The sequence below is a fragment of the Erythranthe guttata genome, chromosome 9 (genome assembly GCF_056151865.1).
Source record: "Erythranthe guttata isolate IM_541 chromosome 9, IM_541, whole genome shotgun sequence".
In the NCBI taxonomy this organism is placed as follows: domain Eukaryota; kingdom Viridiplantae; phylum Streptophyta; class Magnoliopsida; order Lamiales; family Phrymaceae; genus Erythranthe; species Erythranthe guttata.
In genome coordinates, this window is record NC_142541.1 from 164,509 (window position 1) to 190,542 (window position 26,034).

Sequence of the window (26,034 nt, forward strand, 5' to 3'; positions counted from 1 at the left end):
TGTTAAAGATGTTAATTGTGATACTTATAGTTGACAACATTCTCGTTTACGGTTGGAACCTTATGTTCACGGTTTGAAACACTACTCAAAATTATCAACTACTAATTAACTCTCTTCTCGAAAAACAACAGAAAGCAAAGACAATGAGTACCAAACCCTAGCTAATCCCTAATATCATGTGGCGCGTCAGCATCTCTCTGCACCAAACTTGTATCTGCGGGTGGTGCAACCTGAACACCATCCTCCAAATCCCGACCCCTCCTCGCAATGGAAGCAGCCCGATCTGCTCAAGTAAAACATACCCAGCATGTGCAAAAAAGGTAGACGAAAACCGTGAAGAAAACAATCACCCCGCCCATGTGAATGCTACCAGTGTAGGTCGCAGTAATAGCACACTGAACCGACAATCGCAAGAAGAATTGGAGAAACCCGTAATCAAAAGTCGGCCTGCATACCTCAAAGAGACAAAATATCCAAACAACAAATAGAATATGTGCTTCGATCGCACGTGCAGAGACATGATGGAGCACTGCCACACTCACAGCTACAATGGAGACAAATATATTCGCCGTGATCGCGATCGTACACTCACCCCTTCGACCGCGCATGAAAGTCGAGTGCCGAAGGTATACAAAACCAACAGAGAAAATGACGAGAGTAACAACGGTTGCCCCAACCATCGTCGTCGCTAGAACGCCGTTCCCGGCTGACGGGCTAACGGTGGTGACCGGAAACACAAGCGAACACTGTACACCAATAACCGACCAGAAAAACAAGGCACCTCGGGAATTCCCCATTGTGTTGAGATTCACCATCTCCGATCAAATGGAGAGAGAAATCAATAGAGAGAAGAGAGAGACGGGGAGAAAGACGGGCGAGAGAGAAGGTAATGCATAATATAATCACCCCGCCCATGTGATTGACACCCGTGTAGGCAATAGTACTGGTACACTGAACGGGCAATCGCAGAAAGAATTGAAGGACCCCGTAATCAAATGTCGGTCTGCAAACCCCAAAAAGGCAGAATATCCAAAGCACTAATAGAATTTGTCCTCTGATCGCAGGAGCGGAGACATGATGGAACACTGCCACACTCACAACAACAATGGAGACAGATATATTCGCCGTAATCGCGATCATAGACTCACGCCTTCGAACCGATTATGATCCGAATGTTTTCGACTTTGAAGCAAAAAATTTACATTTTGGAGCTGGCCATTCTGATTAGTGAACAATCCGTTTCAAACTTTAAACAAACATTTTCGAACCGTGAATCACCGATTTCGAATCTGAAACTAAATTTGAAATTCAAATAGTTTAGACCACACATCACTTGCTATAATTTTCAAATCTTAGTTTGAAATATATAATTAAAAAATGTAAAAAATTAATGAGAGAGAGAGAAAGTAATCAACTGTATTAAAATACAAATTTTAAAAAGGGATCCAATCTCACACGAGTCAATTCAAATGATTATTTTGGCTTCAATGCCATGTTTAAAAAAAACAAGATAAAGATAAATATAAATAAATTGGTTCATACTGAAAATCTATATATGAGGTATTCATTTGATTTACTCTACAATCAGTGTGATAAAGGATCGCTCATCTACAATTTTATTAAGTATTGTTTTGTTAAATATGTTAATTGTGATACTTATAGTTGACAACATCCTCGTTTATGGTTAAAATCTCTTGTTCAAGGTTTGAAACACTACTCAAAATTATAAATTGTTGGTTCATATTACTTTACCGCTTGTTAATTGTGATACTTATAGTTAACAACATCCTTGTTCACGGTTGGAATTACATGTTCACGGTTTGAAACACTACTCAAAATTATAAATTGTTGGTTCATATTAAGCAACCGTTTGTTCAAAATAAAGAAGTAAAGCAGTATCCAAAATAATATTTTTTTAGCCAAGGTTGTGTAAAAATTTTAAAATCTTTTGGCAAATTCATTTGTTTCAAGTCCATACATATGCTTGAAAAGACAATTTATTTATTTGTTTAAAGTCCATGCATGCTTGAAAAAGTCTGAGATATATTTGACGTAAAAGCTCGAGAAACGACACACTAGGTTTAGGGTCGAAGGAGCCCATAAAGGGTTACAATATAATTTGCAAAGCTTTAACCTAGTACTCTAATGTTATATTCGGGAATTAGTAATTTTGGTGCACGCATGCGCACGTGTATAATTATAATTTGATTGTTACGTTATAGTATGCATTACCTTCTCACTATGACAATTTGAAATACGAACAAATAATTTTATCTTAAATAATCTTTTGACCATGCATAACTCCCAAAATATATGGAAATTAATTCCAAAAAGTTTTCAAAATATACAATACAATTAATATGATATTATTAAAATGATATTTCAAAAAAATTATCAAAACGCATATATAGTTTAGAATAGAAAATGCCCTATTCATAACTATTAAAAATTTCAATTCAATTTGACTAAGAATATATGAAATTCGAGTGCTATATATAATAATTTAGAATAGAAAAGGACTTGTATACTTCCTAATAAACTATATGTTATTTTGCATGTTACTCAATAAACTCAGTAAATTTTGCAAGCTGCTATGAATTTGTTATTTTGGTTTAAAATCCCCTACCATTGCCAATTACAAAGAACATATTTTTAAGGGTAAATTACGGCCACACCCCTGACGTAAGGTGAAATTTTTATAAAACATGGTTATATATTAGTCAAAATACACTTTTTTGTTTTAATATAAATATTTTTCCACGTGGAATGGACCGTAAAAACACTAAGCTGGGCCTTGTGCATGAAAAAGTTATCTTGGGCCGTTAAAAAGTTGTACTGGGCCCATTAAGAGCCATGTGGGCCCATCAAAACACTGTGTAAAAAGTTGAGGGCATGTTTATATCATGGTTGTAAAAATCGGTAATCGGGTCCGAGTCGGTCAGGCACCGACTCACGATAAATCGGTGCGGCGGTGATTAATCGGTGATAAATCGGAAATAAATCGGTTTTTAAAATTTAATATAATATATTTCTAAATATTATTTATTAATACTCCAAACATATGTAAAAATATATTTAAACATAGTTATATCTCCATCATGTATATATCCTAATAACATAATAAAAGTTTAATAATCATAAGATCATACATAAATATCCTTATAAAATATAAATAAAAAAACAATTTTTTTGAATTTACATTTATTCTTGAACATTCGTGGCATACATCATTAGTTCTTTAACAATAACAATCAACATAAACAAAATAAGGCATAAACTCATATTTTCTTTTATTAAAATCCAACTTTTATATTGAATTATAAAATAAAAAAAAATAAAAAAAAAATAAAAAAAATATAAAAACCGATTTTTAACCGATTTTTTGCCACCGAGTTTGACCCGCCTTAAAGGTTTGACCGCCTCAGCCGCCTCAGACCGCCTCGGACCGACTCAGACCGCCTAAAACCGCCTCACAGGCAAAAAACCGATTTTTCAAACCTTTACACTAAAATCGTAAAGGTTTTGGACCGCCTCGGCCGAGGCGGCCGATTAATCGACCGCCTCGGCCGATTTTTAGAACACTGGTTTATATACTAACTAACCCCAAGTTAAAAACATTACATTTTATATATTTGGTTGTCATCCAAGATAGTTTAGTTTTTGATAAAAAGTTTATGTTTTATATATAGATTATTTATGCCAATATGCCAATATTGTTTTTGAGTTTGATGAACTTTTCAACCGATTGATTATGTATGCAATTTGCAGTTTAATGGATTGGAAATACATAATTGATAGAAGTTTTTTGTACATCTATATGAAGCAAGAATGTTTGGGTTCATTTAATGTACTGGGAAGCTGGATTCATGTTACAGTCGATTTCGAATATATGAAAACGTTACATAATCGGATTCGACAAGTAGATAGTTCCTTGGGATTTATTACTTCTTTAATTTGATGATTGTATTGTCTATTTTTATACACGTTTGGATTATCGAATAAATTGTAAGCCACCGTTAACTGAAACTTATTTCTTCATCTTCGATCCTTGTTGTGATGCAACAATAACGATCTTTCTTTTGATATGTAGTCATTCATTGCATCGAGCAGCATCCGGTAGTTTTTTTCAAGGTAGCTCAAATTATCCGACTCGGCTAAAACTGCAATGTATATAATTATTACTCATAATTCAATAATAATAATAAAACTAATTAAAAACTAAACAACTATATGTACCATCATAGTATTCAGCAGCATATTTGAAGCAAAGAAGCTTTAAATCGGGCGCATTACACAGCTCCGCTAGCGACAAAATCTCGCCGAAGCGTTTAAGAGAAATGCTCCTCCACAAATGAGATTCACAAATGCTTTTCAGACGCTTCATATCATATTGATTTGCTGCTGCAAACAATTTTGCTGCCATTGTGCTCGATACCGATGCCGCCCCAAATGCATATCCATCCACCAAACACTTTTCATCTTCCGGGAAAGTGTCCGAGTATATAAAGTGCAGTAATGCCTTACATATAAAGAGAAACCAAAATTATTCTACGATCGAAAATTCAACTCTTAATTAATTTAAAGATATCAACCATAGCGAGTTGTTAAGAAATAATTAATGACAAGGGTATTTTAGTAATTCTTCTCCTAAAAATATATCAATAGTTATTAAATTTCTGCCCTAAATTATGTGTACTAAAATGGGAAAGATGGAGTACTTGTTTCAACAAATTACCTTAAACACCCGAGGCTCGACGTTTCCGATGATTATTTCTTTTTTACTAGGAGCAAACATGGACTTAAAAACCGAGGAGCGTGCCGATAGAATCACCCTATGTGCACGGAATTTATGTCCCCTCACATTCAAAACAACATCACAACCTTCCCCTGACTTGAACATGGCAAGAAAATCGACTCCAACATCGTTGCAGTATTTCGGGATCGAGATTAATCGCGTGTCGGGCGGGCCCACAACCCCGATTGTGCATTCGATTTTGATGCAGTCATCTCTAAGATAGGAAGAATTATTACTTTCGAGAATTTCTCGATCGATAAAGCATGGGAAGTTTGAATCCTGAAGTGGGGCGATAGAGACAGGGGAGAGGTGAAGCGAAGACTGTGTCCAATGATCGCCGTTACCACTCTGGTCGAGTATCGTCATCTTAAAACGTAAAAGGACTTTGTCGCTTTTACTACTGACAAGACGAATATGAAGACCAAAGTACACGTGTCCTTGTTCGTATCTGTCTCCACCGTGGGTTTTGTCCGATATTGTCCCCTCGGGAAAGACGTAAATAGCCCACGTGTGGCTCCGACGGTGAAATTGTTGCTACCCTGAAAGCATTCTCCTACGCCGAAGCCCTTACACAACGAGTATTTCTCCAATGTGAATCCATGGACTCCCTCTACAATATTTTTAAATGTCATTGTGTATCAAATTTAATTTGTGATTGTGGAATTATTTTCATTTCTATTTAAATTCATTGATACAAAATCATAAGCTTTAATTCGATTTTAAATGTAATTAATTAGATTCGGATTATTTGGAATGTATTACTTACTCCATATATAGAAAATATGTCAATGACGCACGCGGCACGCCTACTTCAAGTTAGGGGATTTGGATTTTTGGTTCTTAATTAGACTTAATTTTATATTATTAATTACTAGGATATTAATTTGCTCACAACAAATGTTATCAGAACCGGACCGGCTATAGAACCGGACCACCATTTGGGTCATGGGTTTATAGGGTCGAACCGGTTCAACCGGGTTTTTGATTTTTTTTAATATGCTATTATTTTATTAATTTTAATGTTTTAAAAATATTATTTTCTTTATATTTTTAATCTCCGAATTATTATTTTCGCTTTTATCTACTTCACCTCACTTTTTTACTATATTTTATTGCTTATATTCTATCTTTTTCCATTTTTTATTCTTCAAATCCGACAATCGGTCACCCCTATTCGATCACCCATGTTCATATCTGACAATCCTTCGACCGCTCATGATTAGATCCGACCACCCACTACTAAATATGTGAAGGTTCGCTCAAATCTAGCCACAAATAACCAACTAAACGGTGATTCGAGACGTTTTGGCAAAAAACCGGGTTCCTTGACTGACTCGGCGGTTCTCGGGTTTTACCCGGTCGAACCGGATTTTGGTCATTTGACCCCGGTTTTTGATTTTTCCGGTTTTAAATGTTAGACCGGACCACTTTATTGTCGGGTCACGGTCGAACCGGTCAGACCGGCCGGTTCGGTCCGGTTCTAACAACATTGCTCACAACATTTAATTTGTATGATTCGTTATTTAATGTCAGAAATTGCACTATCACCCTAACGACATAAGTAACTGTTTGACATTTCGAAGCTATATGCCATAGTAATCAGAATATATATATATATATATATATATATATATATATATATTCCCGCGTATGTAACGATATTTAGTTCCAACACGTAAATAAAATAAATACCCAAATTTAGTTAAGTTGCTCCGGAATGGGAATTAATATTTTTTTTACTGAATATTGAATATGATATTACTTTTAACTTCAAAGATTAATGTTAATTATGCCTATTTTTTACATACTTGATCAAGTGCCATATACATATATCAAGCTTTCCTTTTTTTAAATTCATTTTTTAGAGGCCTGGCTAATTCATAAATAGAAATGATTTCAGGGCTAAATTAAAATCATCATTTAAAATTCTAGAATTTAATCAGAACTAACCTCAAAATATTTAATCTTTTTCTTTCTTAATCCCGATCGAGTTCACTTAAATATTCAAAATTCATAATTCAAGTGACAATTAAATAAAAGAAAAAATGAGAGAGAGTGGACAAAAGACAAACAATATAATAATTAATATTTATTTAAGTTCTATTTACATAAAACATCAATCCACTATATGCTGCATAAATTAAAATTCCCAAACATACCAATTTTTAACACACCAACACACATAACCTAATTGACCAAAAAAAAAAAACACACACACACATAACCTAAATTAATGAGAAAAAATGCAAAAAAACAAACCACACACATATATATATATACGTAGCATGCCCATATTTTATTTTATATATTATTTTGCATGCATACTGATCACGGCCCAGCCTATGCCGCCGGAGGTGAGACTTGATCGCCGCCCTCACTTGGATTGTCAACTAGTGGTAAGACCGGCGCCTGGTTCTGTGCGGGCCCCGCACCTTGAATAACCACCGGCCGATCATATGAGTGTAAATAAACACTTTGCCAAAGCGTGCAGAAAAACAAGACGAGACTAGAGAGAAGAAGCACATGCCAATTCGCAACACCTTTATGAACCAAGACGGCAGCTGTTTGGACAGGCAGCCGTAGGGAAACTTGGAGCAATCCAAAATCCGTGACCGGTTTCGAAAGCTCTACCAATCCAAAAACCCCCATACACATCAGCAACTGTCCATATATACACCATGTTGATAGTAATTTCGTGCTTCACAGCTGCAAATACGACAATTCCAGAAACTACGTAATTCATCCCCGATCGAGTTGCCAACCCATCCGTACTTATACGCCATCATCCCTTTTCGCATGAAATAGGTGTCTCTTGCTGCATATCCTCCCAAATAAAACAGGTTCACGAACACTAGAACACAAATCGTCGTCTTGACCACCGATTTTGATCCTTGGTTGATCATTAAGTACGACGGTGCTGCACCAGAGCAACACAGTCCAACAATGCCCCATGCAAGGGTGCAAAGTTTGTGGTTTCCGACACGGTACAGTTTCTCCTTCATGTTGGTGTTATCCATTTCTAGAGAGAGAGCGAAATTTAGAGAGAGAGATATGGAGAAAATATTTAGCAAATGTTTTTTTATGTTGTAGATGAAGCCCTAAATTATGTTAGTACGTACTATATATCAATATGGAGAAAATGTTTAATTAACGAATGTTTTCTTTTTTTCTTTTTCTTTTCATGGTGACGTTGTGCATTGACAAATTAAAAATTTGAGGACCATCTTTTTTCATTTTAAGAAATACTTATGTGCAAGTAAAGTGCATCTAGATAGTTATGAAGAAAAAACCATACAGAAAATATATAGTTCAATTTACAATCCTTTTAAGAAGCAAAATTTATGTGCAAAAAAACAAATATAATATGGAATATGGATAAAACATATGTACATATATGACTTTGACTTATAAGACTAACTAAAAAAAATATGACTTTGAGTTATATTAGGAAATTAAAAAGAAAATCTTGCCCCTATTTTTTCTTGATTTTGAATGTATATCCATTTTAAGATGAATTTATTTCAAAGGAAGAACTAAAAAATAAAGTTTATATTTACATTTAAAAAAGGTCATATTTAGATCAATGTAGTGTCACGGAGCTTTGGAGAAGACAATATATACACGAGGTTCTATAAAAAGTCAAAATATAAAGTTTCAAATTACACAATAAGTCAAACACCCTACTTTTATTTTAGGGTAAATTACAACTACCCCTGAGTTACGGCATATTACGAAAAAAAGCCCTCATGTTTTGATAATTATAACTACCCCTCAGCTGTGAATCTTCTTACACGTTCATGCTTATGGTGTCAAATTCAACATAATCTCTTAGATTCCGCGAAATGTTCTCTAGTTTGTACTCGTTTTTGTGCAAAAATGCAGATTCTGATGCACCACGATATATAAGAAGATTTATAGTTAAGGGGGTGTTTGTAATTACCCAAACAAGTGGGGGGTTTTTTGTGATTTAACCATACATTAGGGGTAGTTGTAATTTACCCTTTTATTTTTTTAACAAACTTGGTCGAGTACATAAATCGTTATGCACTTTTCCTTTTTCATCAAGGACAAACAGAAAGTGGTCATTTTTACAACCCTAATTTACATAGATTGAGAAAAAACGTGCAGAACTTAGAGAAACATTATTTGATAGTTATAACATCGACAAACACCAATTAAATCGTTTTGGTTATTATTATTATTATTATTATTATTATTATTATTATTATTATTATCTATTTATGTATTTATTTTGACATATTTGGTATTACTTACGTTACCAAATGCGCTAACTAAATCGGTGCATAAGTTTGACAACTGATGCATCCATTACTAATTTTAATTTCTTCCTTGAAGTGGAAGTTATTATAGTTGTACTCATTTGGGATAAATGTCATAATAATCGAATTTTGTCTTTATCCAACCCCCAATTAATAGTTAAAATAGTAATTTATAACAAAGAGCTACTACTTTTACTTTTTTCTTTTTTCTTCTTTCTTTTTATCAAGCTTTGTTTTACATACGTTATCATTTTTTTCTCTAATTAATTGAACTTGAGTGTGATGAATCGAGATTCATATTTTTTAGGTAAAAATTACAACCACCCGTGATGTATGGTCAAATTACGAAAATTCTTTTTTGTTTGGATAATTACATCTGCCACCATCAACTATGAATCTTCTTACACCCCCATCCTTATGGTGTTAAATTTAACATAATCTTCTAGATTTCGTGGAATTCGCTCTAGTTTGTATTTATTTTGTGCAAAATGCAATTTCTGATGCACCACAATCTGATATATACAAGCCAAAAAACATATATTATGATCATCTTGCTTCAAAATGTGGAGCTCAAATGAGATAAAATGGGTACAAAAGTGATAATGTTCCATACAATCTAGAAGATTTCACTAAATTTGATACCGCAAGGATAGACGTGTAAGAAGATTTATAGTTGGGGGAGGTTGTAATTACTCAAACAGAAGGGGAGTTTCATAATTTGACTGTACCTGGTATGGATGGTTGTAATTTAACCTATTTTTTATTAATAAAAACTCGTGTTCAAGTTTAATCTCAAATCGAACATTGAGTAGTTCGGTTTTATAATTTATTTAAATCCGTTCCTTTTTTTTGGTTGATAAAATATTTTAAGGGTAGTCTTTCTAATTGGACCTAATTAACATTTTGGAGCTCTTGTGATTTGTGAGAGTAAATATTAGCTATCGATTATGATTGACCATTGACCATCACATAATTTGTATATATATAAACCAAAGATAACAAAAACAATAATGTATTTGTTTATGTAATAAATTAAACTAAAAACAATAAATAAATAAAAAACAATAGATAACAAAAAAAAATTAAACTAAAAACAATAAATAATAAATAAAAAGAAACCCCATAATGTATTTATTTATGTAATAATGAATGCTACAACAAAAGAGTCAAATCAAAATCAGCATTTAATTAATAATAAAGCCAAACTTACGCCTTCTTCTTTATCTTGTTCTTCTCATCAATTTTATTTTCAGGCGCTAACAAAGTTACAAAACTACCCTTCACCGAAGATAACAATTTGCTGCATAAATCACGTTCCTATATATATATGAACAAATTAACATCATGTGAATAATTAAATAATATTAAACAAAACAACATTATTAATTAATACAATTTAATAATTAAATAATTAAGTCGTCCAAGCCTAATTACCTGATGTTTATTGATTGAACCCTTTTCTCTATAAGCCAACTCTAGAAATAATAATGGGCAAGTTTCTTTGAGATATTTATATCCATTAGAATCCATGATTTCTGAAAAATCCACACCAACCAAATTACTTTTACAACATAAAAAAATAAATAATAATAATAAAAAATAATAAATAAAAAATAAAAATAATACCTAATCCAGATTCATTTTCAGCTACAAATCTGACACATGCCATTTTCAATTCATTAGCATTATAAAGTTGTGCTAAATGCAACAAGTATGGAACTGATTTTCCGGAAATTCTTGTCGAAATACGAAATTCGCATATATTTTTAAGTCCTTTGAACTCATATCTATCGGCTACTGCAAGCATCTTCCCCATAAAAGATTCGAGCATCAACGGATTAGAATATTCTTCATCGTCTTCCTCCTGAATATTTCCTGTATACACAAACCATAGCATAGCCTACAAAAAATGAAATAGTGAGCAAACTTAAACAATAACAAAGTTGTTTTAGCAACTTCAATAAACAAATCAATTACCAATTCTTTTATTTTCAATAGTAAGTGTCACTTTAAAATTTAAAGATGGGATATTTTTTTATCAACTCTAATTTACCGGCCCTACTATTACTGACAGATTAATGAAGTAATAAAGACATATGAAAAGACACAAAGGGGGTTAATTTGTCAAATAAGATTTTTTAACCTAAAATTGAGAGTATTCAATCACTCTTATTTTTCCCTTTCTTAACTGAAGTGCACTAACCTCAAAAGATACTTATTTTGAAACGAAGAAAGTAATTAACAAAGTAAAAAACAAAAAATTTAATTCGTAATCTCGATTTCCTTGCAACAAACAACAAACCATAATTTTTGGCATTGATAACACAAACAAAAGAAGCATGATACCTTGAATATCCTAGGTTCCATATCCGTAATCTCAATTTCCTTGCAATGATCCTGAAGATGCCGGAGAAATAAAGGGCAACGGGCCGTTAATATCCACTTATGAGCACAAAATCTCTCATTTCCCACTTTAAAAAACACATCAACCCCTTCCTTATTGTGCAACAACTCCCCGAAATCCGCTCCGATATTAGAACATTCCGGAACCTTTATAAGATGGAGATTATGGTTTCGAGAACTCAAAACTCCAATAGTGACACGAAACTTCAAACAATCGTCTTTCAAATAGTGAGAAGATTCAAGTGTTTTTCGCTTAATGAATTGAGGACATCCAAACATGGCACTACTTCCGGGCCTAAACAATACGATTCCAAAATAAGGGTAGCTTTTGAAATTCGAGTAACCGCAATAATCTTTGCCTTTATTTGATTGATCCAGTACGGTCATGTCGTATAAAAATCGAACGGGATAACTAGTCGGTTTCTTGAGAAATATAAACAGTGATGCAAAACCGGAATTGTGATCTCCGATTGTTTTTCCTACGGGATAGAATCGAATTGTCCATGTATGGCCACCAACTATAAATTCTTCACTCTCAATTTCTTTGTCTACTCCATTCTTTCCTTTGTGAAGGGAGTAATTCTTCGCTACAAAAAGGTGGGATCCCTTTTCGATTACTCTCACGGCTACTGAAGCAGATTCCGAAGCCAAAGTCGAGCCTTCCATTGCCCTTTAGGACAACACAACAAACCCTAATCCCTAAACTTGTCGTGGATTGGAATTTTTTTCTTCTTAATTATTTGGAATGAGTAAATACAATAGATGATGGGTGTATTATATATATTGTGACTCAACACTCCTCAATTAAATGTAGAATATCTTCTTCTCTTTCTCAATTATGATTAAGTAATCTTTCAATTAAATGGAATATATTATTGGCATGAATGTTAATTTAATTCAACTATCAAAATTCAAACATATCATACCCTTCAACACTAAATTTGAGTATCTCTTTGCCCAATGAGAGGAATTCTCAAATACCCGTTTGCACACTTCTTGAGTTGAAATGTGACCACATTTTTTTTAAATAAATAAAAAATAAAAACAACAATTGATAGTTATGGTTCCGGGTGAAAATTAGAACGCAATTTTTTTCATTCGGAAATTTGAAAATTCGGGTATTTCCGATTTCATTTTATCGGATTTGAAATATATATGAAACCGATTGATCTTCGATCTAATTTTAATTTCTGAAAATAATTTCAAAACTGTGATTATTTTCCAAAAAAAATACACTTTAAATATTAATATTAATATGTATTCGGAAAAATTGAAAATTTTCATAATCCGATCAAATTAAAGTTTCCGAATACAGTAAAACACAAAATTGATATATATATATATATATATATATATATATATATATATATATATATATATAAATTTTTGGACAGTATTTGGATAAACATGAATGAATGTTGGGCTTCAAGTTTCAACCCGACTACCGAAATGGGCTATAAATCATTCAATGGAGCGAAATGAAGCCCAAATTGTGGTTGGATGCTCCAAATATTGCGCGGCCAATATACCACGTGGCTAAATCTCATTCGTCGGTATTCTGCTGTGTTACTCGGCAGGAACTTTTAAATAACATCCGCACATCATTTCTTGAGGGCCAATTCACAAGCCTCAGCCGTTGGATCAACCTCAACAGAACTCTTGCCTACGTGGCCTAAAATAATTCCACAACATTCCTCCATGCTGTTATATATGACTCCAAAGAAAGAGGTGGGACCACCTTCACACGTAACTAAAAACTTGCATGGCCACCCAACATGGCAACTCGAGGTTTCCACAAATATATACGTATTTCAATTGGAGATATTCTTATTTACCGATATTCTCCAGAAATTAATCTTCTATATTTCCTCCGTTCCAAAATAATTGTCGCTTTAGGGTGTTTCGCATATATTAAGAAAATTAATAAATATGCGTGGATTTTAGGAAAATACATGTAATATGACTAAAATACCTATGTGATTAATTATATCTCAACTAATTAAGAGTAACAGCTAATAAGGGCATAATTGAGAAAACAGTAATTAATGCATCATTGGAATTTTAAAGTGACAGATAATATGGAACAAGAAAAACTGACGCAGAATGTAAGCACGGTAAAGAATTAATTTCTACGAATTAATCCTATAAAACACGATAACTCTGGAATCCACCAGATAATTGAGAGAAAACTCAGAAATTTTATTAATAATGATGGATGCTAAAAAATAAACCCTAGAGTAAATATTTATACTAAAGAAAACGAAAAACCTAATCAAATTAGGAAAACGAGAAATTTACCAAAATAGACAAAAACGAAATAACTCCTAAACCTAATAGAATACCGAGAGTTGGAAACAACCCAACTTGGGAAATTCAAATCCGATTTTTCTAGAATTAATTATGAGTTATTCAAAATTTTCCTAAAATAGCAAAAACGTCATTTTGAAGGCCTAAACGACCTCGAAACGCCAAAATCCATCGCACATCATAGCGCTGTGAGTTTGACTCCCCTCGTTGTTCCACCCACCCACTTCCGCCTCCGCCACCTCTGCATCAAAACCTCTTCAAAGCGACAGTTAATTTTGGAACGGAGGGAGAATCAAGACTTTACAAAAAAAAAATTAAAAATATTATGGAACAATTAATGATTCATCAAACATTTTTAAGGGGTCATTTGAATTGAGACGCCCCTCAAACATTAAATGGAATATACTATTAATGGCATGAATTAATGTTAATTTAATTCAACTATCAAGCAAATCATATGCTTCAACACTGTATTTGAAAATCTATTTGCCCAAATATTGGATAAATTAGGGCATTATGGATGAAATTCATAAGATAAATTTAGTAATCTTATGAATGGAATGGGACCAATTAATGAGTCATGAAATATTTACGTATGTATATTTTGTACGTAAGTACCATGTAAAATTAATAATGCCTATGTATATTATATATGAACGTACGTGACAGATAATATTGTTTTGGACTTTTTGTCACTGAAAAGGCTGCAACAATATTTGCTGTAGCAGAGTTTTTCCCTGATACATGCGATTGTGTTAGGGTACGTAATAATCCATTTAATTAACATAATGTTATACCTTATATTAATATAATGAAGCAGACATACTTTTCATATTTACGACTAAAACCTAATTAAGATCTAAAATGTTTAAAATATTCTAGACAATTTAAAATAAAGGGAGAAACTATACTTTTTAAATTTAAAATATTTCAGTTTGAGCAGAGTACTATTTAGTATTTGCTATTAAGAAAAGACAAAAAAAAAATATGATCGATTACATTAATGGTGATCAATTCCCAAAAGAGAATATAATTAAGGATAAATTACAACCACCCCTCGTCTTTGGATAATTACAAACCCCCTTCAACTATAAATCTTTATTATACGTCCGCCTTTGCGGTGTGAAAATTAAAGGAATCTTCTAGATTAATTATAAGGAATATTCTCGATTTTGTACCCGTTTTATCCTATTCAAGCTCAACAATTTGAATCAAGATGATCACAAGATTTGTTTTTTTGGCTTGTATATATCAGATTGCGGTGCATCATAAACTGCATTTTTGCACAAAACGAGTACAAACTAGAGAATTTTCACGAAATCTAGAAGATTATGTTGAATTTGATACCATAAGTGTTGATATATATATGTGTAAAAAGATTCATAGTTGAGGGGGTAAATGTAATTATCCAAACATGAAGATTTTTTTCGTAATTTGACCATACCTCAAGGGTAGTGATTGTAATTTACCAAAAGAAGTAATTGTTGCAAAAACAAATATTTACTACTTGAAGTCCATGCAATAATACTTATCCCAAAAAATAAAAATACTTAATTCATGCAAAATAATTCTTGTCGCAAAAAGAAAGCAAAAAACACTAATTATCACTTAACTACTAGTTAACTCGATCTCTTCTAGAAAAACAACAAAACAACAAATAACAGCAAAGACAATGAATACCAAACCCTAGCTACTCCCTAACATTCGCTGGCGCATCACCAGCTGCGGCTGCTGCAACCTGAACACCAGCCTCCAAATCACCACCTCTCCTCGCAAGGGCAGCAGCCGCCTCCACCAGGGCTCTCTCATATCTGCCCAAGTAAAAGATACTCCAGCATGTGCAAAAAATGTAGACGAAAACCGTGAAGAAGATAATCACCCCGCCCATGTGAATGCCATCGGTGAGGGTCGCAGTGATAGCACACTGAACCGGCAATCGTAAGAAGAACTGGAGAAACCCGTAATCAGAAGTCGGCCTGCATAACTCAAACAGACAAAATATCCAAATCACTAATAAAATCTGTGCTCCGATCGCACGTGCAGACACATGATGGAGCACCGCCACACTCACGGCAACAATGGAGACGAATATATTCGCCGTGATAGCGACCGTACACCCACCCCTTCGAACGCGCATGAAACTCGAGCGCCGAAGGTATACAAAACCGACGGGGTAAAGGACGAGGGTAACGATGGCTGCCCCAGCCATCGCCGCCGCTAGAACGCCGTTCCCGGCCGACGGGCTAACAGTGGTGACCGGAAACACGAGCGAACATAGTAAACCTATAACTGACCAAAAAAACAATGCAGCTCGGGAATTCCCCATCGTGTTGAGATTCACCATCTCCGATCAAACTGTGAGAGAAATCGAGAGAGAGAGAGAGAGAGAAGAGAGAGAAATACGGGGGGAGAAAAACTGGCGTGAGAGAAGAGAGAGAGAGATGGGGAGAAAGACCGTACCGGCGAGAGAAGAGAGAGAGAGAGAAACGGGGAGAAAGACCGTACCGGCGAGAGAAGAGAGACGGGGAGAAAGACCGTACCGGCGAGAGAAGAGAGAGAGAGAGAGAGAGAGCGACGGGGAGAAAGACCGTACCGGCGAGAGAAGAGAGAGAGAGAGAGAGCGACGGGGAGAAAGACCGTACCGGCGAGAGAAGAGAGAGAGAGAGAGCGACGGGAAGAAAGACCGTACCGGCGAGAGAAGAGAGAGAGAGAGCGACGGGAAGAAAGACCGGCGAAGAAGAGAGAGAGAAACGGGGAGAAAGGGAGAGGAAACAAAGCAGCAGTGTGTGCTGCAGTGTGTGCTAGGAGTGACAGAGGCAGTTACCAGAAATGGTAATCTGTCCTCTGATTTTTGTCTTTTGGCAATTATACCCCAAACGTTTAATCTTTGTCATATACACACCCCTCCATCCATTTTTCCTTTAATAGTCAGTTAGTTTTAGGGTTTCAGTCAAAAAGTTACATATAAATAAATAAAGAAAGAAAAAAAATTAACTTGCATATGGGTACAAAAGGGCTTTTTAATTAATTTATTAATCTTACATGTTCTCAAATTAAACTTCTTGGACAATATTTTTCAATATTTATGAAAAAAATATTACAATATGAGAGCAACGAGCCAATACGTGGATGGAAAAACCTTCTGATTAATGATTTTTTTTTTCATAATATAAGTTCACAAGATTAATTATTTCTCTTGTTATTGCATCTACAAAAAAATCGGCATGCCATATATGTAAATTTAATACCGATCGGTTAAAAAAATGAAATACTAATTAATTGGAATGTAAAATTAAAATTGTGTAAGTAAAAACAAAACAGGCATAATTAACCAAAAATTAAATTGAAGGAACTTTTCGAAACACATCTCAAAAAAGTAATGATTTGGCTTCTCTTGTCCAATCACATAATGGGTGACAATTTGCAAAGCTGCAACCTACTACTCTCTCTAAGGTTATGTTGGGGAATAAGCAATTTTCGTGCACGTGTATAGTTAATTAATAATAATTTGATTGCTACCCTATATAAATTACATTCTCACTATATATATACATACCAATTTGTAATATGAAAAAAATATTTTCTTTTTCTTAAATAATCTTTCGAGCATATATATAACTCCCAAAAGATATGGAAATTAATTCCCAAAGTTTTCAGAAAAAAACAAATCTTAAAGAGTTTTAGAATTTCTGGAGAATTTTTAGTAAATAAATATCTGAAAAAATATAATAGATTTAGGCCTCGTTTGCTTACCTATATCGGATTACATTGGATTAGGTGAGATTGGATTAATATCTCACTGACTAATTAATTATTTAGTCAGTAAGATGTTTGATTCGTTAGATTAAATCTTGTATTAAATTTGTTAAATTCTGGTATTTAATGTGAATTGTCTAAAACGTATTTTAATTAAAAAATTTGAGATATTGTTTTAAGGATAAAATTTTATTTTCCTCTTTTAATCAACCCCACAAATTAATCGCAGGGGGAGGGGTGCTACTAATTTAACCAAATAATAACACTTAATTGCGGGCTTTGAGTATAGTAGCGGGCTTGACTAAATACGAATCTCATCAACCAAACATCTTACTAACCATTACTATTTAGTTAATAGAGGTTAATAACACCAAGCAAACGAGACCTAAGATATAATAATATTATAAGATTATTAATAAATTATTTTCTAGAGACTCTTACTCCGTATATAAATTATAATACATTTGAGAATTATTTTTTAACGGTCCTTAATGTCCATTAACGGGAAATATAATGTTGAAATGGAAATCGAAACTCCAAATAATATATATGCAGTAGAACCTCAATAAATTAATCACATCGCTTAAATAATAACCTTTTCGATTTCCACTTGGTAAAAATACACTAAATTTTTAGTTCAATAATTTAATATTTTGCTAAATTAATAGAATTTTGCTAGTCTCAACTATCTATATATATATATATATATATATATATATATATATATATATATATATATATATATATATATATATATATATATATATATATATATATAATTAAAAAATCGTATTTTGTGGAAACTTGGAGCAGCTAGGTAGCCATGAGGGCTGGCCATGCAAGGTTCAGGAATTATTTAATGCCACGTAGGTAATAGTTCTTTTGAGGCTGATCGAACGGCTGAGACGTGTGAATTGGTCCCCAAGGAGTGATGTGCGGATGTGATTAAAAAAGAGAATCTTAGCCTACGTGGCCAACTTTAATTCAGCCACGTGGTATGTATGCCGTTCCAAAGGAACATACACAATCTGGGCTTCATTACTGGGGCGGGCTCCATTGAATGGTTTGGAGCCCATTTCAGTATTTATTTATATTCAATTAATTTTTTTAATTTTCAACACTTTTATTTACAATTAAATGTACCAAATTTGACATTACGAAGAAATATATTTTTTAAATTTAAATATTAATGAAGATTATATTTCATCCAATATTTGAAATACTAAATAATCTAAAATATTCATTAAAATTTAATATTTATTAATAATATAAAAATAAGATGTCATATGATAAAGAAAATTAAAACAAATTGAATGTGAGGATAAAAATATAAATTAATTTACTACTAACACCGTTAATAGTCAAATAAGTTGACCGTTAAATTAAGGTGGTAACTATATATTTTCAAACTACAAGGGGGTAAAGTGTATTTTACCATAATTTAATTGATAGAACATCCTTGGAAACAAAATACAAACAGTACTCGAAAACGTCTCGTGGTCATCCACACAACTGAGCAGCAAGGGGCACTTGATTATCTCCCGATCCGAATGTAGTCATCAATTTCATTGAGCAACGACGGGCAATCCTTTTGAAAGTAACTGAAACTGCCCAACTCGGCAAGAACTGCAATATAATATAATCGTCACTCGTTAATTTAATCCCTCCTACTATAATAATCTCCGTAAAGAAAAGTTTAGATAAACTAAACAACTAATAATTACATTACCATCATAGTTATCCGCAGCATACTTAAAGCAGAGACGCTTCAACTCAGTTGCGTTAAAAGTCTCCGCTAGTGAGAGAATCTCGGGAAATCGGCCTAGAGAAATGCTCCTCCACAGGTGAGATTCACATATGCTTTTGAGACGCTTAATGTCGTATTTATCTGCTGCTGCAAGCAATTTCGCTCCGATTGTGCTCGACAAAGACGCCCCGAAAGCATATCCAGCCATCAAAGACCTCCTCTCATTTTCTGGTAAAGTATCAGAGTATATAAAGTGCAGTAAAACCTGCCAAAAATATAGTCAACATCAAATATACATTTACGAAGAGTTGCTTTTCCAAAAAAAAGAAGAAAATGAAGGGTGGGTGGGTGGGTGCTATTATTACCTTAAACACCAAAGGCTCGACGTCTCTGATGACAATTTCATGTTGATCAGAAACCGTAACGTGACTTGCAAACATAGAATCGAAGACAGAGGAGCGTGCCGATAATATAAACTTGTGTGCATGAAATTTCTCACCATTCACATTCAAAACAACATCAGAACATTCACCAGACGTCAACATGGCAAGAAAATCATCTCCCACATCACCATCGAAATCGCAGTTCGAAGCGGCACTCGTTGTTCGGATCTTGTCATCAGATTCAGAAGGCGTCACAACAGTAAGTGTGCATTCAATCTTCAAACAATCATCCTTGAGATACAAGGAAGATTCCTCAAGAACATCTCTATCTATAAAGCAAGGGAAGCCCTTACTAAAACGGGTGGAAATAACACATGGATCAATGTTACATACAGTCCAATGACTACCCTTTCCACTCTGATTGAGGAGTGACATCTTCATACATACAGAAACTCCATTATCGCTTTCACTGACAAGAGTGACATAAGGATCAAAGTAGACATGCCCATGTTCATATTTTTCTCCACCAAGAGTTTTGTCTTGTGATGTTCCGTCGGGATAGATAGCAATAGCCCATTTGTAGCCTCCAACAGTAAAACAATTGCTAAGAAAGAAGTTTCCTTCCCCGATCCCCTTACACTTGGAATATTTCTCCAATGTAAATCGATATAACCCCTTCACCATCTTTGGCGTTGACGATCTTTCTGTCATGGGCATTACAAGTTTGAGATTATCAGAAATTCTAATAGGAATTCAATGCACCCAAAAAATCCAAATTCACCTTTTTCCTTTCTTTTCCCAATGCTATCTCAAATCTTGGTTGCTAATGAGTAGTAATTGCTAACCAAATTTTCCGTGTTTGCTTTTTAAGAACTAAAAAGGAAATGCTAATAAAATTCGACTCTAGTATTACTATGGTTTTCACAATGCTCGATTAATATCAAAAAAGTTTTCCCAAGCTGATAAGCAAGATACGTAATAAACATAAGTTTGAATACTTGGACAGTTCTCCGTTGGATCAAAATAAAGACAACTTTTATAAAATTAGCTTCAAGTGCAGAGAACTTACACAAACACCTACCTGACCTTGTAAAGCAGCTAAGCCTCCACTTGAGCTTCTTAGCCTGTCATATTCGAGGGAGTAATTGATTACACACTTAAAAATATGAATCTCTGTAGAGATAAATGAATACACTTTTACCATAGTGAATGCAGAAAAATCTACTTAAGATGAACTTGATAGTAGTGATCTTTGAGCAAGAACAATAAGAAGATTATAAAACAGCTTAAAAATCGGAAATTGCACATCAAAACCTAGTTAGTCTCTTCGATCAACAGTTCAATTTTATCTTAATTCAATAAATTTCATACTAAAACTCTTTCAAAAAAAAATACCAATTATATCTGAAGAAACAGTATAATCAACATTATACTAATTACTCCACCTTCAAAATCTGAAAAGTGATTGTACAACGAATAATTTGCCCCAAAATATGAAATTATCAACAAAAACTAAACAAGCAAACAAAATTAAAACGAATACAGAGATGAGTAAGCAAACCAAATACACGGCTGATAAAAATAACCTCGGACGGCGTCTCGTCGGCGCTGCGGGTTTGTTTTAAGGAGGAAGAAATTAAATTGATAGAGAGATAAACGCCGGGTTGATGCAAATACAGATACTTACTGTAAATACCCGGGGTATATTTGTCATTTCACAAGTAAAGGGGAAGAAAAAATCGCAGCTTGTGTGATATTCATATTACAATTAGGACTCGGGAAAATTGCTTAATTACCCTAATTATTCATGTACAAACTACAAAACTATACCAACATTAACAATTGTCAAAGTGGCGCCAACCCGATATTTTTTTATTATTTTTTTCTTAAAACCCGATTACCAGGCCCGTTCCTACAAATTCGGGAGCCCACGGCGAACTATGTAGATCTTTGAAACGGGAGCCCTAGCAGGGGCAACATTGTCTTTTTTTTGTTCGAAGTAATATAACATAATAGGTTAAAAAACTTGGGGCAGTTTTTTCTAAAGGTGTTGAGTGCAAGTGTTACACCCAATTTATATTTTCTTATGAGGATTTTTGAGGAATTTTATTGATTGAATTATGCTTAATGACTTGATTATAGTATTTTATGTACAACTTGAAGAATCGGGAGTTTAGAGAATGGTACGGTAAAAAATGAGCAAAATGAGTAGACAACCAACCGCAGACCAAAAATAGAACTGAGATGGCCGTATGGAGATTTCAGCTAATTCTCCGATGGCCATCCCGAAAGGAAAAAGAAAAAATCTAATAGAAGGTTGAAAAGGTCGTCCAAATGAACTAAATTTTGAACGACCGTCCGAAGTTCCTCAACTGCGCATTATAAGAATTTTAATTGCATAAGGGAACTCCAATATATAACCAACTCTTAATTACACCTATATAAGATAACCTCAAAAATGTAAGAATTTTAACTACATAAGGAAACTCATATATATAACCAACTCTTAATTACACCTATATAAGATAACCTCAAAGATGAAAATCTGGACTTTTTTTTTTTTTTACGTAATCTAGGGGTGTGCACGGGTCGGTACGGCTCGGTTTTTCCAATAAACCAAACACGTACCGATAATATCGGTTTTTCATATTTTAAAAACCGAATATGTCGGTTTTTTTCGGTTCGGTGTTAATCGGTTTTTCGGTTTTCGGTTAACGGTATCGGTATAATTCGGTTTATTTTAGGTTTCGATTTCGTCTAATTGTTCGAATCGGTTCGACATAAAACCGATATTTTTGGACTTTCATTATATTTATTAGAGAAAATTAACAAATAACAACCGAAAATTAACTAATAAAAAACATGTAACAATCCAAAATTAATTAATAGAAAAACATGTCATATGAACACTCGAAAGATAGAGGCACGTTAGTGTAAGTATTTATACTATATATTAAAAAAGACATTATTTTGTATAAATCGGTTCGGGAAATCGGTTCGGTAATTTTTTTATTCTCCATACACAAACCGATATTTTCGGTTTTTCAAAAAAAATTAACCGTATATGCGATTTTAAGTCGGGACGGTATATATCGGCTCGGTTTTTTCGGTTTTCGGTTCGGTTTTTCGATTTTTCGGTTTTTTTGCTCACCCGTAACATAATCTTAGAACAAGAAGAACAAGATAACGGAGAATTGAAGATGGATCTTCATCGGAGTTCTTCTTTTATTTCTTCTTTTCTGAATATATATATATATATATATATATATATATATATATATATATATATATATATATATATATATATATATATATATATATATACACTAAATTCTAATTGATAAGGACTGTTTTTCTAAAATCGAGGGCCCCTAAATTTCATAAAAAATTGGGGGCCCAAGGCGACCGCCTTCCTCGTCTCCCCTCAGAACCGGGCCTGCCGATTACATACATAATTTAACGATTATTTTTTTATTTTTCAAATTATTTGTCATTTTAATATTCCAATGAATAATTAATTGCAATTTTCTTAAAACCCGATTACATACATAATTTAACGAGGAACTTGAATAAAATTAGTTAAATATGTTTTTACAAGTTACAGAATCTTCGCACGTACATAATTTAACAAGGAGCTTGAATAAAATTAGTTAAATTATGTTATTACAAGTTATACAATCTACGCAGTTATACAATTTAACAAGGAGCTTGAATAAAATTAGTTAAATTATGTTATTACAAGTTATACAATCTACGCAGTTATACACGATCCAGCAGCTTTCAGAAGATTCGAAATAAGCCAACGTTCATGTCTGTAAACTGTTTCTTGAGTGAGAACCAACGTAACGTGACCTACAAGGTTCATTAAAAAGTCACAAATAATTTACAAGTTTATATAATAATGTCTACAAATAAATATAGCCACCAAATTTCAATATCATTATAATCTTCCCATTCTCATCGGTATCCGACAACCCGCAAACATGAGAGCATGGTATGTATATAAAAGCTCGAGTGAGTACACATAAAAAACCGCCGTCCCATATCCCGTTTTTCCTTTTTATATTCAACGGAATACAAATCCAGGCCTAAAGAAAAAGGGTTTTCGGACCAAATCATCATATAGAGAACCAACAAACCTTAAAAAGACGACGACTCAAACATCCTTTATCTTATACTTGTCTTCAATTGCACACTCTTTCCTTAGTATACCAGCAAAAGTCTCCTTCACACTCGAAAATAATTTCTTGCACAAGTGATGCTTCTGCAGACAACACACGTTAAACACATCAATCAAACAAGGAACAATAGTTTGACAACCAAAAAATACACAACTAAGGAAATGTAAAAACCGAGTGTTTGCAAAACTATCAACCATATACTTATATTGCATAAAAGATCAAATTAGTTTAAACACTTACCTGAAATTCATTGATAGGGTAATTTTCTTTATAAGCCAACTCTAGAAACAATAGTGGACAGGTCTCTTTGAGGTATTTACATCCATCGGAATCCACGACATCTGAAAAGAAATTTAAAGCAAGTAATTCTTAACACTGTTAAACCACGGAAGCATGTGAATTGAAGTAAACTTTTTATAGTTTGTAGTGCGATATCAGTTTGATAAGCAAGCAACCTGGTGAATTCAAATTCGAATTTAGGGACTTTATAAATTATCTAAAGAACAAACCACATACCATACTTATATTTCTTGATATAAACTATTATGTTTCATTTTCCATAAAATTATCGCCCAAAGACTCAATAAGATAAGATAGACAAGATAAAAAAGTCAACAATGTTACCTAATATACCAGCTCCATTTTCAGCACCAAATCTGAGACATGCCGCTTTCAATTCTTCGGCACGACATAGTTCAGCTAGGTGCATCACATAAACAACTGACTCTCTGGAAATTTTATCTGAAATGCGCAATTCACAAATCTTTTTAAGTTTTTTCAACTCAAATCGATCAGCTGCAGCAAGTATCTTCCCCATGAACGACTCAATCATCAACGGACCACCAAAATCACTGTCATCGTGCTCTTCTTCCCGGAGAATTCCAGTGTACAGAAACCAGAGCATAGCCTACATGACCAGATCAATGTGGTGAATGAAACTCAAACCAGATCACAGAAGGTTCATAAATTAAATATAGACAAACAAAAGAAATCAGGCAATGAAACAAGAAACACAATTTGGCAAAATTTACAAGTATTAGCAAAAATAAAAAAAAAATACCTCAAAAATTTCAGGGTCGATATCAGGAACATCAATCTCGTTGGATTGATGACCATCTGAAAGATAAGAGAGGAAAAAGGGACAGCGGGCTGCTAATATCGGCTTATGTGCCCAAAAGCTCTGGTTTTTAACTTTAAAGAGAACATCAGCTCCTTTCTTGCTCTGCAATAACTTCCCAAAGTCCGATCGGATACTATTATTCAACGACTCCGTCGGAACCTTGATAAGAGGGAGGTCTTGGTTTCGACAAGTGAATACTTCAATGTTGACACGGATTTTTAAGCAATCGTCTTTGAGATATTCAGTTAAGGATGATAGCATAATGAAGTTATCACGCCCTACCATTTTACCTCTTTCAATCAGCCATGACTTTCGAAGAAAGGAGCAACCCCAATCATTGCCTTTACCAGACTGATCAATTAGGTACATATCAAAACAACAGGACACAGATTGGTGAGTGTTCTCTTTATTGAGATATACATACAGAGATGCAAATCCGGCGTCGCGTACATCAACGTCCTTTCCACCGGGATATAAACGAATCGAAAACCGGCGGCCACAGACGACGAATTCTTCACTCTCAATTGCTTCGTTTACACCGATTCCTTTGTGCAGGGAGAAATTCTTCACCACAAACAGGTGACACCCCTTTTCCTTTCCTCTCACGCTTACCGAAGCAGATTCCAAAACCTCGTCTTCCATCGATGAACAAATTGAAGATACACCTGAGGGAGGAAGAACACAAAATTGGCGCTGCCCAGACAACGGAACAAAACCTAAGACCTAAATCGATCGAGATTCACTGATTGAATGATTTCTTTTCTCCTAAATAAATAAATAAATACTAAATTACAACCCACCCCTTAGGTATGGTCAAATTACGAATAAACCCCTCATGTTTGGATAATTATATACCGATAAGAGTTTTAACTTTTAATTGACTATTAGTTTCCGGAAGTGTCAGAGATAACAAAGAGTTATGCGTGATTTAAGAAATATTGGAGAGTCATATCACTAAGTAATAGTCCGTTAGAACTCTATCGGAATAACGTATCCAATGAATTATCCAATTAGAGTTTTTAAGTGTGTTTCAGGAGTGAGTGTAATTATCGATATCACATG

At 33.9% G+C, this 26,034-nt stretch overlaps 4 protein-coding genes across 8 annotated transcripts; all 4 read right to left on the minus strand.

Annotated features, from left to right (window-relative positions):
* Nucleotides 1-902: 902 nt before the first annotated feature.
* On the minus strand, nucleotides 903-5,161 carry LOC105950622 (BTB/POZ and MATH domain-containing protein 4). The gene is made up of 3 exons (XM_088823305.1): nucleotides 4,736-5,161; nucleotides 4,237-4,519; nucleotides 903-1,003 (listed from the first exon to the last, which is right to left on the minus strand). The coding sequence occupies exons 1-3, from the start codon at nucleotides 5,159-5,161 to the stop codon at nucleotides 903-905; spliced, it is 810 nt and encodes a 269-aa protein (XP_088679431.1).
* A 5,120-nt stretch (nucleotides 5,162-10,281) lies between these two features.
* Nucleotides 10,282-12,144, minus strand: LOC105950294 (BTB/POZ and MATH domain-containing protein 4-like). Its single transcript, XM_012973651.2, has 4 exons — nucleotides 11,422-12,144; nucleotides 10,702-10,975; nucleotides 10,510-10,610; nucleotides 10,282-10,392 (listed from the first exon to the last, which is right to left on the minus strand). Exons 1-4 carry the CDS (start codon nucleotides 12,142-12,144, stop codon nucleotides 10,282-10,284), a joined length of 1,209 nt encoding a protein of 402 aa, XP_012829105.2.
* Nucleotides 12,145-18,828: 6,684 nt separating this feature from the next.
* Nucleotides 18,829-21,385, minus strand: LOC148767798 (BTB/POZ and MATH domain-containing protein 4-like). Of its 4 annotated transcripts, none has more exons than XM_088823312.1 (5): nucleotides 21,258-21,385; nucleotides 20,741-20,795; nucleotides 19,654-20,375; nucleotides 19,271-19,553; nucleotides 18,829-19,167 (listed from the first exon to the last, which is right to left on the minus strand). In XM_088823312.1, exons 3-5 carry the CDS (start codon nucleotides 20,353-20,355, stop codon nucleotides 19,076-19,078), a joined length of 1,077 nt encoding a protein of 358 aa, XP_088679438.1. In that variant the 5' UTR covers nucleotides 20,356-20,375; nucleotides 20,741-20,795; nucleotides 21,258-21,385; the 3' UTR covers nucleotides 18,829-19,075. The 4 variants fall into 4 exon arrangements, with proteins under 4 accessions (XP_088679438.1, XP_088679436.1, XP_088679437.1 ...); XM_088823310.1 differs by having other exon boundaries at nucleotides 21,233-21,362; XM_088823311.1 differs by having other exon boundaries at nucleotides 20,758-20,795; nucleotides 21,233-21,361.
* Nucleotides 21,386-23,223: 1,838 nt separating this feature from the next.
* Nucleotides 23,224-25,726, minus strand: LOC148767799 (BTB/POZ and MATH domain-containing protein 4-like). 2 transcript variants are annotated; one of them, XR_016033568.1, is made up of 6 exons: nucleotides 24,913-25,726; nucleotides 24,477-24,759; nucleotides 24,093-24,193; nucleotides 23,811-23,935; nucleotides 23,420-23,523; nucleotides 23,224-23,350 (listed from the first exon to the last, which is right to left on the minus strand). XR_016033568.1 is itself a non-coding variant. In XM_088823306.1 (5 exons), the coding sequence occupies exons 1-4, from the start codon at nucleotides 25,612-25,614 to the stop codon at nucleotides 23,828-23,830; spliced, it is 1,194 nt and encodes a 397-aa protein (XP_088679432.1). In that variant the 5' UTR covers nucleotides 25,615-25,726; the 3' UTR covers nucleotides 23,224-23,523; nucleotides 23,811-23,827. The 2 variants fall into 2 exon arrangements, 1 of the variants encoding a protein (XP_088679432.1); XM_088823306.1 differs by having other exon boundaries at nucleotides 23,224-23,523.
* Nucleotides 25,727-26,034: the final 308 nt, after the last annotated feature.

What these genes read in the sequence shown, in the direction of transcription:
- LOC105950622 (XM_088823305.1), bottom strand. Translation starts at nt 5,161, where the DNA reads ATGACGATACTCGACCAGAGTGGTAACGGCGATCATTGGACACAGTCT. An exon ending in TCGAGCCTCGGGTGTTTAAG is followed by an intron (nt 4,520 to 4,735) that starts GTAATTTGTTGA and finishes TTTATATGTAAG; the next exon opens with GCATTACTGCACTTTATATA. An exon ending in TGCTGCTGAATACTATGATG is followed by an intron (nt 1,004 to 4,236) that starts GTACATATAGTT and finishes TGGGGTTTGCAG; the next exon opens with ACCGACATTTGATTACGGGG.
- LOC105950294 (XM_012973651.2), bottom strand. Translation starts at nt 12,144, where the DNA reads ATGGAAGGCTCGACTTTGGCTTCGGAATCTGCTTCAGTAGCCGTGAGA. An exon ending in TGGAACCTAGGATATTCAAG is followed by an intron (nt 10,976 to 11,421) that starts GTATCATGCTTC and finishes CATTTTTTGTAG; the next exon opens with GCTATGCTATGGTTTGTGTA. An exon ending in GTTCAATCAATAAACATCAG is followed by an intron (nt 10,393 to 10,509) that starts GTAATTAGGCTT and finishes ATATATATATAG; the next exon opens with GAACGTGATTTATGCAGCAA.
- LOC148767798 (XM_088823312.1), bottom strand. Translation starts at nt 20,355, where the DNA reads ATGGTGAAGGGGTTATATCGATTTACATTGGAGAAATATTCCAAGTGT. An exon ending in TCGAGCCTTTGGTGTTTAAG is followed by an intron (nt 19,554 to 19,653) that starts GTAATAATAGCA and finishes TATTTTTGGCAG; the next exon opens with GTTTTACTGCACTTTATATA. An exon ending in TGCTGCGGATAACTATGATG is followed by an intron (nt 19,168 to 19,270) that starts GTAATGTAATTA and finishes ATTATATTGCAG; the next exon opens with TTCTTGCCGAGTTGGGCAGT.
- LOC148767799 (XM_088823306.1), bottom strand. Translation starts at nt 25,614, where the DNA reads ATGGAAGACGAGGTTTTGGAATCTGCTTCGGTAAGCGTGAGAGGAAAG. An exon ending in TCGACCCTGAAATTTTTGAG is followed by an intron (nt 24,760 to 24,912) that starts GTATTTTTTTTT and finishes CTGGTCATGTAG; the next exon opens with GCTATGCTCTGGTTTCTGTA. An exon ending in AAATGGAGCTGGTATATTAG is followed by an intron (nt 24,194 to 24,476) that starts GTAACATTGTTG and finishes ATTTCTTTTCAG; the next exon opens with ATGTCGTGGATTCCGATGGA.